The 15,364-nt window shown below is 41.6% G+C and overlaps 1 protein-coding gene across 2 annotated transcripts in view; it reads left to right on the forward strand.

Moving 5' to 3' along the window:
• Positions 1-15,364, forward strand: part of LOC126285078 (trypsin-like) — a 160,887-nt gene that overhangs the window by 64,344 nt on the left and 81,179 nt on the right. For both annotated transcript variants that reach the window (XM_049984403.1, XM_049984410.1), the window contains exon 3: positions 13,826-13,965. In XM_049984403.1, coding sequence (XP_049840360.1) covers positions 13,826-13,965 — 140 coding nt within the window. The remainder of the gene's footprint in view (positions 1-13,825; positions 13,966-15,364) is intronic.

The following is a 15,364-nucleotide window of genomic DNA, read 5'->3' on the forward strand; positions in this document are numbered from 1 at the left end:
CCGGGAATGTAGACCAACCACATCTGGACCTGTGGCCTAGTGACCCCGGCACGGTAGCTCAGCGTGTTCGGTCAGAGGGGTCGATTGTCCCCTGTAATAAAAATACTGAGTAAAGGAATCAATGATCAACTTGAACGGACGCCATGTGACATCCGCACAGAACAAACGTAACGAACTATATTGAACGAAATGAAAAAAAAGAATGGGTACCATCTTTGACTATTAATTACAGCATCGTGGGTCCCGGGTTCGAACCAGCTCACTTCTTCAATTTTGAATAAAAATCACAGCAATGCGGCTGAGGATTTCCGGCATAAAAAGCCACTCTTGTCCTGCCACCGGCCTTGCCAAAGAGGATGGAGGAGCGGGCCGAGATTCAGGACACTCTCTTGCCGTTGGGGAGTGAAACTGACCCTAAAACGGCATGAGGCTGCAGAACTGCGGAAGTGACGTAAACTACCACAGAGAGCATCCCGTCTATCCTACATCGTATAAAACAGCAGAGCAGATCTTATTTCTCGGGGCGTCGCCCATATGGTCGGCAAATATGTTTAAAGTACCCTTCTGGACTGTAGTACCAACAACAATCGGAGGAGGCGGTTTACGAAATCGATGGATTGGAAATGGAAATGCCGTGTGGCTAGGGCCTCCCGTCGGGTAGATCGTTCGCCCGGTGCAAATCTTTCGAGTTGACGCCACTTCTGGCGACTTGTGTGTCGATGGGGATGAAATGATGATGATGATAAGGACAACGCAACACCCAGTCCCTGAGTGGAGAAAAATCTCCGACCCAGCCGGGAATCGAACCCGGGCCGTTAGGTATGACATTCCGTCGCGCTGACCACTCAGCTACCATAGGCGGACATCCATAGCTTCATTTTCCTAAAGAACGTATATCGCATCCTTCAAGCGAGAGAAAATACTGTCACAGAAACATTGATGCTCCACTATAGACCCGCAATTTTGTCATCCTGAATGTGTATCTATCGTCCAGAGACCCCTCTCCTTATGTCAGGAATTCCTATATTGATTCCTGTTGTACTGGTGACGACAACTTTCGCCTATTAGCAGTATTATACAGACGAGTCTTCGAATGATCTGATACGAATTGACTATGTTAAGTTTAAGGCTGATAGCAGCCAGCTAGGGCATTCCAAAATGGTAAATCAGAGGCACAATGCAAAGGGCGGGTGAAGTGTTACCATCTAGATTACCAGAGATAAACAGTAATGAAAGAGCCCTGCGGATTTCAGACGTTCTGGGAAACTGTCGCGGGGCGAGAACTTTCACATCGGAGGATTAACTGATAACTTCATCCACCGCCTAGACGCCGTTGTAAGGCGTCATAGCAGAAGATGGTGACAGAAAGCCTCGTACTTGCCCCAGAAAACTGCACCGCCAAGCTTAGAGTGAGACGGGAAATGGGTAAAACAGCTGCTTCAGCAGCTCTCATTTACTAGAGGCCTCAATGCGAGGCCAAGTGATATGTAGAACAATGTTTTAGTTACTCATAATAGCGAAAGCAGTGACGTTTAGCTTTCAGTTGAACGCTGGTGCTACCAAAGATGGTGGTTGTTAATGCAATAGGCAGAAAAATCCCTACCCGCAGAGTAGGAGGAGGGGCAGGACCTGCTCGTGGTTGAACAGGGGTGCCAGGAAAGCACAGGGCCCCACGTCAGATAGGCCGGTGCCTGTAAAGAGCCAGTGGATTGGCGGGCCCACTATACAAGGTGGTCCACCGATCGTGACCAGGCCAAATATCTCACGAAATAAGCGTCAAACGAAAAAAATTCAAAGAACGAAACTTCTCTAGCTTGAAGGGGGAAACCAAATGGCGATATGGTTGGCCCGCTAGATGGTGCTGCCATAGGTCAAACGGATATCAACTGCGTTTTTAAAAAATAGAAACCCCCTTTTTTATTACATTTCGTGTAGTACGTAAAGAAATATGAATGTTTTAGTTGGACCACTTTTTTCGCTTTGTGACAGATGGCGCTGTAATAGTCACAAACATATAGCTCACAACTTTAGACGAACAGTTGGTAACACATAAGTTTTTTAAATTAAAATACAGAACGTAGGCACATTTGAACATTTTATTTCGGTTGTTCCAATGTGATACATGTACCTTTGTGAACTTCTCATTTCTGAGAACGCATGTTGTTACAGCATGATTACCTGTAAATACCACATTAATGCAATAAATGCTCGAAATTATGTATGTCAACCTCAAAGCATTTCGCAATCCGTGTAACGATATTCCTCTCAGCAGCGAGTAGTTCGCCTTCCGTAATGTTTGCACATGCATTGACAATGCGCTGACGCATGTTGTTAGGCGCTGTCGGTGGATCACGATAGCAAATATCCTTCAACTTTCCCCACAGAAAGAAATCCGGAGACCTCAGATCCGGTGAACGTGCGGGCCATGATATGGTGCTTCGACGACCAATCCACCTGTCATGAAATATGCTTTTCAATACCGCTTCAACCGCATGCGAGCTATGTGCCGGACATCCATGATGTTGGAAGTACATCGCCATTCTGCCATGCAGTGAAACATCTTTTAATAACATAGATAGAACATCACGTAAGAAATCAGCACACATTGGACCATTGAGATTGCCATCAATAAAATGGGGGCCAATTATCCATCCTCCCATAATGCCGAACCATACATTAACCCGCCAAGGTCGCTGATGTTCCACTCGTCGCAGTCATCGTGGACTTTCCGTTGCCCAATAGTGCAAATTATGCCAGTTTACGTTGGTGAATGACGCTTCGTCGCCAAATAGAATGCGTGCAAAAAATCTGTCATCGTCCCATAGTTTCTCTTGTGCCCAGTGGCAGAACTGTACACGACGTTCAAAGTCATCGCCATGCAATTCCTGGTGCATTGAAATATGGTACTGGTGCAATCGATGTTGATGTAGCATTCTCAACACCGACGTTTTTGAGATTCACGATTCTCGCGCAATTTGTCTGCTACTGTTGTCTGGATTAGCCGCGACAGCAGATAAAACACCTGCTTGGGCATCGTCATTTGTTGCTGGTCGTGGTTGACGTTTAACATGTGGCCGAACACTTCCTGTTTCCTTAAATAACGGAACTATCCGGCGAACGGATAGTTACGGTCGGGACACTTGGATGATGTCGTCCAGGATACCGAGCAGCTTACAATGCACACGCCCGTAGGGCATTTTGATCACATTAGTCATACATCAACACGATATCGAATTCGGGAGGACGACGGTTCAATCCCGTCTCCAGCCACCCTGATTTAGGTTTTCCGTGATTTCCCTAAATCGTTTCAGGCAAATGCCGGAATGGTTCCTTTGAAAGGGCACGGCCGATTTCCTTCCCATTCCTTCCCTCACCCGAGCTTGCGCTCCGTCTCTAATGACCTCGTTGTCGACGGGACGTTAAACACTAACAACCACCACCACACGATATCGACCTTTTCCGCAATTGGTATATGATCCATTTTAACACGGGTAATGTATCACGAAGCAAATACCGTCCGCTCTGATGGAATATTACGTGATACCACGTACTTATAAGTTTGTGACTATTACAGCGCCATCTATCACAAAACGAAAAAAGTGGTCCAACTAAAACATTCGTATTTCTTTACATACTACAAGAATATGTAATGTTCCTTTATAAAAAAACGCAGTTGATATCCGTTTGACCTATGGCAGTGCCATCTAGCGGGCCAGCCATAGTACTATCAGGTTTCCCCCTTCAAGCTAGACGAGTTTCGTTCTTTGTAGTTTTTTCGTTTGATGCTTATTTCGTGAGATATTTGGCCCGTCGCTATCAATGGACCACCCTTTAGAAGGGGAGAAATAATCACGGCTACAATCCTTTAAAAACTCATGGTTTTTTTTATATATTCAGAGAAGTCCTCAGTCAGACCGTTGAGGCTCCAACTCCTTATCGCTCGTCGCCAGCCTCGGGTAAGTTCCAGCAATTCCGTTTTCCTCGCTTCCTCAAGATTCGTACTTTGCAATGCTGCTAGTGATTGCTACCTCTATTAGCTCTCACCCCACGAACTAAGACAATAACTTTTGTTGTCCAGCTAGTGGAAACCTTTGCTTTTTGTAATGCTTAAAAATAGCCTTCAGCATAATGATTAGTCTGAATGCAAATAAATAATGTTATTCAGTTCCCTGAGTCTCTTAAGTGTCCTGTTGTGAGCATTCTATCGAGTCCCAGAATCCGCACCTGCGTTCGCTGCATGTATGTCTTTCAGCAGTTGCTCCTAACCTGTCGGGCAGGCAGACTGAGCTGTAATCTCCTGTGTACCCTCCATCCAAGACAAATCGTCCATGCTAGAATGAGTTGGGCCCATGTATGGACTAATATACATCAATCTTTTCTGCCCATCAAGGTCAGGTCGCAATGTTATGACGTTGTCATCGACAAAATGGAGACTCGAGAGAAAGTATTTCGATTCGGAATAGCACCAGATCCGTATTGGACTAAGTGAATCTACAAGAAACTCTCGTTTCGTGTGTGCCGAGCAAACGAAAACGTGATCGTGGTTTCGTAAGAAACTGGCGCACATTACTCACACGGTGCCTTCAGCAGTGCTACTACAAAATATAATACGACCGGACTAGCATTTCTGTGAGGCTGCAAAACACGTTAAAACAGAAGAATTTGTAAGCACGTTTTGGAAAATCTCGCTCCTTAACATACACTCAAGTTTCGGTTTTTTCCTTACTGTTTAAGAAGAGTCCTATTACTTTTTTTGAGGAAAAGTCCCAACATTTCTCATACAGAGTCTTTGCCCTGTGGTTTCTTTTCCAAGATGTTTTAAACCTTGCTTCACATGGAGTGACTATTATAAATTTGTAAAAGACATTTTCTTTGCTGTTGTCTTCCAGAGTAAATTTACATAGCGTATTGTATATCTCTTAAATTTTTAATGAAGGCTTTTTCAAAAAGTAAGGCCACCGAAGTATTTTTGTGAACACTCTTAAACCTTTAAAAATACTTACTTTACTTTACTTCATTCATTTATATGAAAATGTTATTTCTAGGTATTTCATGATGAAGTTCATATTCTACCACGACGAGTTACTTCCGGAATCTGGAAGAAACCGTAAGACAATTTCTGCAAGCAGGATATAATTAAGAGTTGCAAGTATTGAAAAAAAGAAAACAAAGAAATAATGCAAAAATTAGAGAAAGAAAAGCGGTCTATGGGTAGCGTCTCCGAATAGTAAATAAAATATCCTACGTCTCAGTGCCGAACCTAGCCATTGCTTATGTTTTGAATAAAGGTTATTAGTAACGACTGTCGAGGACTTCCAGCAAAAGACGTGATGGTTCGAAATGGTTCAAAATGGCTCTGAGCACTATGGGCCTTAACATCTTAGGTCATCAGTCCCCTAGAACTGAGAACTACTTAAACCTAACTAACCTAAGGACATCACACACATCCATGCCCGAGGCAGGATTCGAACCTGCGACCGTAGCGGTAGCTCAATTCCAAAAGACGTGATCCTGCCAACGGCCCTGTCAGAGAGGATGGAGCAGTGAACAGAGATTAGGGGCATTCTCTTGCCCTTTGGGTGTGAATCTGCCCTAAAAGTCGGAAGAATCAGTAATGATCAACGACATGAGGATGCAGAATGCAATGGAAACCACTGCATTCAAGACAAGTAATACGTATTCATACAGCATGTGCCCTGCAATTGAAAAAGTGTCATGTTGCTCTATCCTTCGGCAAAAGACACCGGATTATTGCCTCATTAAGATCTCCCTGAAGGGACTATCAATAGGGAGGCGACCGTGAGAAAAAGGTGGAATAAACAATTACGAATAAAACTCTGCTAGTCGAGGAGTCGATTATCAGAATGTTTGACATGGTAGGGAAGCTAGAAAACATGAAAAGGGAAATGTTAAGGCTCGAGCTAGATGTTGTGGTGGTCTGTGAAGTGAACTGGTAAGGAAATAACAATTTCTAGTCAGACGCATGTAGGGTAATATCTACGTCAGCAAAGAAAGCTATACCAGGATTAGAATTTGTTGGGGATAGTAACATAAGGCAGAGGGAAAGTTACTGTGAATAGTTCAGTGATGGAGCTGTCCTCATTAGATTCCACTGTAAACCAACGTCGCCAACAATTCTTCAGGCATACGTGCCATCGTCTGAAGCAGAAGACGAACAGAAAGCGGAAATATTGGAGGGTGTAGATCAGGTAATTAAGTATGTAAAGGGAGACGACAGCCTAATAATCATGGGGTATTGACAAACGGTTGAAGGCGAAGGACTATAAGAAAGAGTTATGGGAGAATATGGGCTTCGTTGCAGTTCTGAGAGAGGAGAAATTTTAGCTCGTAATAGCAAATACACAGTTCAAAAATCAGAAGGGGAGGAGAACTATTCGGAAAACGCCTGGAGATGCTGGAAGATTCAGACAGATATTTCGAAATGAGATACCTGACTGTAATGTGTGCCAAGTAGCATATGTAGACTCAAATCACAATTTAATAATGAGGAAGAGTAGGTCGAACTTTAAGAGAATCGTACGGAGAATCAGTGTGCAAAGTAGAGGGATACTAAAGTACTGAGGAAAGACGAGACACGTTTGAAGTTCTATAAAGATGTGGATACTGCGATAAGGAACAGCACAGTAGGCAGTTCAGTTGAAGAGGAGTGGACGTCTCTAAAAAGGGCAATCATAGATTTTGGAAAGAAAAACAAAGGTACTATGAAGCCATATGCGAAGAAATCTTGGGTAGCAGAAGAAATTCGTTGATCTACGAAAGGAGGAATAAAAAAAATTCAAGGAAAGGCAGGAATACAGCAATATAAATCATTCAGGCATGAAATAAATAGAAAGAACAGGGAATCCTAGACTGCAGGAAAAATGTGAAGAAATGTAAAATGAAATGATCGTCTGATGGACATACTCAGCATACAGATAAGTTAGAACAACCTTCGGTTAAATTAAAAGCAAGGATAGACACATTAAGAGCTCAATGGGAATCCCACTTTTAAAGGCAGAGGAGAGAGCGGATACGAGAGAAGAGTACACTGAATGCTTCTGTGGTGGGAGGTATTGTCTGGTACGTGGTAGAAGAAGAAATTATAGTCGACAAGGAAGAGACGTAAAATTTGTTTTAGAGTCAAAAAGAGCTTTGGAAGACTTGAGATTAAATAAGACAGAAGGAATAGATAATATTCCATCAGAATTTCTAAAATCATTGGGGGAAACTGGCAACCAGACGATTATTCAAGTTCTTTCGTAGAATCTACGAGGGTTTCTCAAGGATATCATCTACTCATTTCCGAAGACAGCCAGAGAAGATAAGTGTGAGAAATATCGCACGATCGGTGGTTTAAACGGCTCTAAGGAATATGGGACTTAACATCTGAGGTCATCAGTCCCCTAGACTTAGAAACTACTTAAACCTAACTAACCTAAGGACATCACAAACGTCCATGCCCGAGGCAGGACTCCAACCTGCGACCGTAGCAGGCACGCAGTTCCTGACTGAGGTGCCTAGAACCGCTCGGCCAAAGGGGAGCTCTCACGATCGGCTTAACAGCTCTTGCATCTAAGTTCCTGACAAAAGTAAAATACATAAGGATGGAAAATAAACTTGAGGAACTGGTAGATAACGATCAATTTGCCTTTAGTAAAGGTGAAGGCAGCAGAGAGGCACTCCTATGGGTGCGCTTGATGATACTAGCGAAAGGAAAGGAAAATCGAGAGAAATTCAAAGGATTTATTGACGTGGACAAACCATTCGACAAACTAAACTGATGCATGCTGTTCAATATTCTGCAAAAAATAGCAGCAAGCTATAAGTGAAGACGAGTGACATACAATATCTACAAGAACCAAGAGAGAAAAGAAGCAAAAGATCCAGAACGAAGTGCTCGTATTAGAAAGGGTCTAAGACAAGAATGCAGTCTTTCGCACCTACTGTTCAATCTTCATATCATGGATTGAATGGTATTCCTTGTCAGTTCGACACTTATCGGAGCACACGCTCTGACATTTCTCTGTCGTATATCGCGCAAATAGTAAATACTCGCTGAATGCGGCTTATCCGTGCCATTAACATGTAAACACCATTCGACGGTTTTGCAATACAACACTAATAGGAACGGTAAGACTTACATCGTCGAATCAAGCGAATGTGAGTTATGTATTAGTTCGAAGAACTAGTCTATATGCTTCAGATTTACGGAGAATGCCAAAATAATTCAGTGAGAGCTAGAAACACATACGTTGAAAAGTATCCTTAACGTACCCACCCTACACGTCGTACATTTACATCCACATCTACATCTACGTCTACGTGATTACTCTGCTATTCACAATAAAGTGCCTGGCAGAGGGTTCAATGAACCACCTTCAAGCTGTCTCTCTACCGTTCCACTCTCGAACTGTGCGCAGAAAAATGAGCACTTAAATTTTTCTGTGCGATCCTTGATTTCTCTTATTTTGTCGTGATGATCATGTCTCGCTATGTAGGTGGGTGCCAACAGAATGTTTTGGCAGTCGGAGGAGAAAACTGGTGAAATTTCATGAGAAGATCCCATCGCAACGAAAAACGCCTTTTTTTTAATGATTGCCACTCCATTTCACGTATCATGTCTGTGGCACTATCTCTCCGACTTCGCAATAATACAAAGCGAACTGAACTTCTTTGTACTTTTTCGACGTCATCCGTCAGTCCCATCTGATTCGGGTTCCACACCGCACAGCAATACTCCAGAATAGAGCGGACAAGCGTGGTGTAAGCAATCTCTTTAGCAGACCTGTTGCACCTTGTAAGTGTTCTGACAATGAATCGCAGTCTTTGGTTGGCTCTCCCACAACATTATCCATGTGTTCGCTCCAATTTAGGCTATATGTAATCGTAATTCCTAACTATTTAGTTGGATTTATAGCCTTCAGATTTGTGTGACTTAACGCGTAATCGAAATTTAACCGTTTTCTTTTAGTACTCATGTGAATAACTTTACACTTTTCTTTATTCAGGGTCAATTGCCACTTTTCGCACCACATAGATATCTTACCTAAATCATTTTGCAATTCGTTTTGGTCATCTGATGACTCTACAAGACGGTAAATGACAGCATCATCTGCAAACAAACTAAGACGGCTACTGAGATTGTCTCCTATGTCGTTAATATAGACCAGGAAATATAGGGGGACTATAACACCTCCTTTGGGAACGCTGGATATTATTTCTCTTTTTACTCGATGATTTCTCGTCTATTACTACGAACTGTGACCTTTCTGACAGGAAATCACGAATCCAGTCACACAACCGAGGCGATATTCCATAGGCATGCCGTTTGGTTATAAGGCGCTTGCGAGGAACGGTGTCGAAAGCCGTCCGGAAATCTAAAAATATGGAATCAATTTGACATCACCTGTCGATAGCACTCATTACTTCCTGAGTGTTTCGCAAGAACGATATTTTCTGAATCCGTGCTGACTACTTGTCAATAAATCATTTTGTACCTCGTAATGTTCGATTACACTATGTGTTCCAAAACCCTACTGCAAATTGACGTTAGTGATATGAGCCTGTAATTCAACGGGTTACTCCTACTTCTCTTTTTGGGTATTTGTGTGACTTGAGCAATTATCCAGTCTTTAGGTACGGATCTTTCTGTGAGCTAGCGGTTGTATATTATTGCTAAATATGGAGCTATCGTATCAGCTTCTCTGAGAGGAACCTGACTGGTACACAATCTGGACCGGAAGCCTTGCTTTAATTAAGTGATTTAAACTGCTTTGCGACCCCGAGGATATCTATTTCTATGTTTCTCATCTTGGCTGGTGTTCTTCATTGGACTTCAGGAATATTTACTTCGTCTTCTTTGGTGAAGGGCCTTCGGAATATCGTGTTTAATAACTCTGCTTTAGTGGCACTGTCATCAGTGCCATCACTGTTGTTATCGCGCAGTGTAGGTACTGATTGCGTCTTGCCACTGCTGTGGTTTATGTATGACCAGAATCTCTTTGGGTTTTCTGCCAGATTTCGAGACAGAGTTTCGTTGTGGAAATTATTGAAAGAATCTCGCATTGAAGTACGCGCTATATTTCGAACTTCCGCACAACTTTGCCAGTCTTGGGTATTTTGATTCTTTTAAATTTCGCTTGCATTTTTCGCTGCTTCTGCAGCAGCGATCTGATCCGTTTTGTGTACCATGGGGGATCAGTGCTATCACATATTAATTTATGTGGCATAAATCTCTCAATTGCTGTCGATGCTATCTCTTTGAAATCAATCCACAACTTTTCTACGCTTACATGATCAGATCGGAAGGAGTGCAGACTTTCCCTTAAAAAGGCGTTAAGATCATTTTTATCAGCTTTATTAAATATATATACTCCGAGTTTCTTTTTGATGGTTGTAGGAGTTACGGTATACAGCCTAACAGCTACTGCCTTTTGGTCGCTAACCCCTATATTCGTCACGATACTATTTTTCCAGGATTATTTGTTGCTGAGAGGTGAAGTATGCTTTCGTAGCCATTTACGCTTCGACTGGGCTCTTGAACTCGGTACAATTTCAGATGATGTTTTATGCCTACCGCCGGCTTTAAACGTATAATTATTCCAACATATCGAGGGTAGATTAAAGTCACCACCGACTATAATGGTATGAGTGGGGTACCTATTTGAAATATGTGTAAATATGTGTACGATAAATTGAGAACAACTGGATCTCCAACGCATCGGAAACATATCCGGCAAAGGAAAGTTACTAAAGAGGAAACTGAAATTGGTACTCTTGCCACAATGGTTCGAGATCCTTGTGTTCGCGTCAAATCGCAAGGGTATTTAGCATGAGCCAGAGTAGTGTTGTTCGTGTTCTGCATCGCCATAAATATCGTCCTTACTGTACCAGTCTCCACCAAGAATTAACTGGTATAGATAGTGCGCGTCGCATTGAATTCTGCCGAAGGGCTCAACTGCAGATTCAGAGGGATGACACATTTATTAATTTGATTTGATTTACTGACGAGGTTACATTCACAGTCAATGGAAATGTTAAGTTGCATAACATGTATTACTGGGCAACAAAAAATCCATCTTCGTTGCGGCAAGTTGCACACCAAAAACCGTGATTGGTGAATGTATGGTGTGAAATTCTGGAGGACAAAATTATAGATCCCCGTTTCATCGAAGGAAATCGTAATGATAGGAAGTACATTACATTCATGGGAGAAACATTAGGTCTGTTATTCTAACAACGAAAATACTGTGGTATCAACACGATGGGTGTCCGGCACATTTTTCTCTGATGGCTACAAATGAGTTTCAGAGACGATTCCCAAATCGATTGGATTGTAGACGGAGGAGATTTGTCGTGGCCGGCTCGTTCACCTGACTTGACGCGTCTTGATTTTTACTTGTGGGGATTCGTAAGAGACATTGTTTATAAAGGCGTTCCAACTACACCTGAAGATATGCGAGAGAGAATTGTCAGAGCGTGTGCTTCAATAAGTGCCGGTGTGATAAGGAATACCACTCAATCCATGATAAGAAGATTGCAGCACTGCATTGATTCCAATGGTTATCAGTTGGAACACTTTCTGTAAATGGACGTTCGTGCCACCTTTGTGACCTTCGTTGACCCTCAAAGACCTTACTGTCACGCATCATTGGGTTCGTTTCGATAGCCGCTATCAGGAAATTCAGGAAATAAGTACCAAACTATAGAATCCTAGTTAAAAAAAAGTTGACCTTCGTATCTCTGATGCGACCGCACCTAGCAACAAAAAACTAACGTCTTATTATGGCCCCCGTTGGCCCATGCAACTTTTGTCCCAGAAACATTCCCGCTCCTATAGTACTTTCGGAGTTATTCTTGGTGGCAATAGTTAGTGACTCACCCTGTATACATCAGAATCACATGAGTGTTTATTCCCTTTAACATATACTGACTGAGATTAGTAATAAACATGATTTGTTAAAGTATTGATATATGTGAAACAGTCAAGCTTCAAAACAACTTTACTATCGTACTATATAAAGTGACTCCCAAACATTTTTAGTGAACCTAAAACCGCTTAAATAATTCAATATTATTAGGTGAAGTAACTGAAAGGAACATATGGTGTTTAATACATAAGTAGTAACGTTTCCCCACACCGTTTAAGCAGTATGTTTGCAGCTTTAGTTAAGTAATTTGATTTTCCTGTTTTTTTCTCATTTACGTTCCTACGTGACAGCCTGTTATGATTCTGTCTTCATGTATTCCTGAGACGAAGCTCATTTCTGTGTAAATCGCTGGAATATTCACTTATCTCACACGGTGTCGTCGTTGCTGAGTTGGATGTTGTGTTGGTGTGCCAAACTGTTTTTGCCGATCGCTGAGCCAAGAAAAGATGGTGGGTGCTATCTCGACAATGAAAAAAATTGTTCTCAAAAATACAAAATAAATTTCCGTTACATCTCAGACGCGTAATCATTTTGTAGAACACATACTGTAAATGTTTTTTATACTGATAAAGAGAAAATGTAGGATTTGAAAAAATGAGGATTGTAAATATAGCAGAGAGCGTTTTGCACTCTCAACAACGAACGACTGCGTGGTTATACATTTAAATGGCAAGTCAGTCTCTGCTCATCACATAGACGATACAACGGGCGAAATTCACTATATCTTCTCTTATTTAAAATAAGACAGAAGAAATTGTTCGGAATGAAAGAGAAGCTATGATGTACTTGAGTCTTCTTGGCGAGATTGTTACTGGTTCTATGATTCTCGATGCATCGTAAACTTTAGTAGCACGTCTTTTCCTCCATGCTGCCTCTTGAAAAATTTCTGTGTCGCAGTTCTCTATTCATCTACCATTAATCGATTTTTCACTAATTAACTCGGCGCCTGTGCCCATTCTCTAGAACATTTCCGAAGCCCGACCAAGAATCCTTCACTTCAATGCTTCGAATTCTTCTCATCGCATCTCACCTCGCACTGGTTGCTATTCGGAAAACTTCTTCTTCTAACAGGATAAAATATATATTTCTATAAACTGTCAGAAATTTCCTTTAGCGCAGCTTAACATTCCTGAGTGGTTTAATTCACTTTCTACTTCTTCATTAAATGCACTGATCATGCCGTAATTTTCCTCTGCTGCACCAAAGTGAGAGAATTCACAGACGTTACACACAATTCCATTTACACAGTTATATAACAAATTCATGCAACATACTGTATTACATAGCCTTTTCATTTACATTAAGACATTAGATAAATTTAAAAAAATTAGTCACTGAATAGTTAAAAATTTACTCTACATTTTGGTTAACCCTTAAACTGGTGTAGTATTGTTTGGTGCTAAAAGAAGCTCTAAAAATATGCCCATCACAAGTCCAGCCCAGATCAAGGAGCAAGCAGCCAATTAATACCACCATAGTTGCTGTCTGTGCCTCCCAGCCAACAATCCCAACCACCGTCAAAATTCCTGGCCTCCACCTTCGGCGAGCTCTCGATAAAACCTCCAACACATCAGCAGACTCACTATTCCGTAACCACCGCTGCAAACGGAGGATGGGGGGGGGGGGGGGGGCGGGCTTTGCGGATTGATCTGGAGCTTCCAGAAGTCGAAGTCCCTTTGCCACCAAGCAAACAAGCACTTAAAGTACCTTCTCACAAATCTTACTAGGCTTCTCGCAGAAACACCATCTTACATTACTAGAACCGGTTTCACTCTTTGATGAAGTACCTAACCACCCCAATAGTGCAGAATGCATCACAGGGAGATGACTTTCACAACATAAGCACAGCACAACAAGTGGCATTTAAATCATGAATTTTTTCTGTTTGTTCACAGACAGCTTCCCATATGTGGTATCCCTGCAATGGAAAACCAGTGAATCGAACAATCACCTTTGTAGCGGCACACTTATCACTGCACAAAAAGTTCTGACTGCAGGCCGTTGTGCTATAAAGTCGGATGAGGGCATGTATTGGGTGAGTGGGAAGACATCAGTTTTCTGGCGGGGAAATGGTATGTATAGTCTTTGACAAAAAATGTGGCTGCTGGTAGGCCACTGCGGCGACTAAGGCCGAACTCGCCACTGAAGATGACAAAAAACGCCAAAAACTGGCAACAGTTTAGAATATATTTTTATCTATTTGAGAGAGTTTATTATTATTATTATTATTATTATTATTCTTTGTTCTGAAAGTCTATAATTTGATGTCTAAAATAGTGGTCAAATCTTGGTTATACCGGCACTATACGTTTTGTAATTTATTTTTTGAATCTTGCACAAGAACATTTTTTTAGACGCCAATATCGCCACAACCTTATCTTTAAGCGGAGAAGTTTTGTGCTAGTGAGTCCCTTCAAATTTGCCGCTGTTCGTACGAAATATGAAGCTGACGTAGGATATTTTTTGTGTAAGCTTCATGAGATTCTACATTCATTTCTATCTTTTGTTCAGTATATTTGTCTTTACACACGTGGTTCGTGGTGATAACGTGTTATTATTACTGTGAGGAAGTGGTTGATTTTACTAATTATAAAATGAGTTGCGAAAATAATAGAGTACTTAAACACCGATTTCAATGAAGAAAAAAGTATAATAACAGTGATAAGCCAATTTACCATCTCTTTTTTCACCAGCGCCTCTTAAACTCACTATGCCTACTGTCACACCCAAAGGAAGTGCTTTCCAAAACAAACTAAACAATGAAATGAATCAACGTAACAATATAAATAAGGGCAGTAAAGAGTTTTAAAACGTTGGTATTTCTATTTTATCCAGTGTTTTGATGAACTCGGTGTTGTGCAAAGAAAGTTAAAGCGGAAGAATGAAACTAGAAATAAACAAACATACAGGGATAGCTAAAAAAATGGTTCAAATGGCTCTGAGCGCTATGGCACTTAACGTCTGAGGTCATCAGTCCCCTAGAACTTAGAAATACTTAAACCTAACTAACCTAAGTACATCACACACATCCATGCCCGAGGCAGGATTCGAACCTGCGACCGTAGCGGTCGCGCGGTTCCAAACTGAAGCTCCTAGAACCGCTCGGCCACACCGGCCAGTTGAATAGCCAAAGAGCTAAAATTAATTTGTAAATATTGAAAGTATAATTTATGTACTTTTTCCTTCACGTCATATTACAGCTGACACTTACAACAAATTTAATTTTTCAATATTAAACTATTGTGTGGCCTGTGCTCCTTTGAAAAGGGAAAGACATCCGGAGATAAATTGTGTGAGGTAATGAATCTGCCTCTTCTCCATCAAAATTTACCAATTATATTTATGTATTACGATCTGCAGTCTAAGATGTTGCCAATGAATGTGTGGAAGTTGCAGTGGACGCAGCATCTTGGAAAACATAGACTGTGACAATG

Source organism: Schistocerca gregaria, chromosome 1 (assembly GCF_023897955.1).
Source record: "Schistocerca gregaria isolate iqSchGreg1 chromosome 1, iqSchGreg1.2, whole genome shotgun sequence".
NCBI classification, from domain to species: domain Eukaryota; kingdom Metazoa; phylum Arthropoda; class Insecta; order Orthoptera; family Acrididae; genus Schistocerca; species Schistocerca gregaria.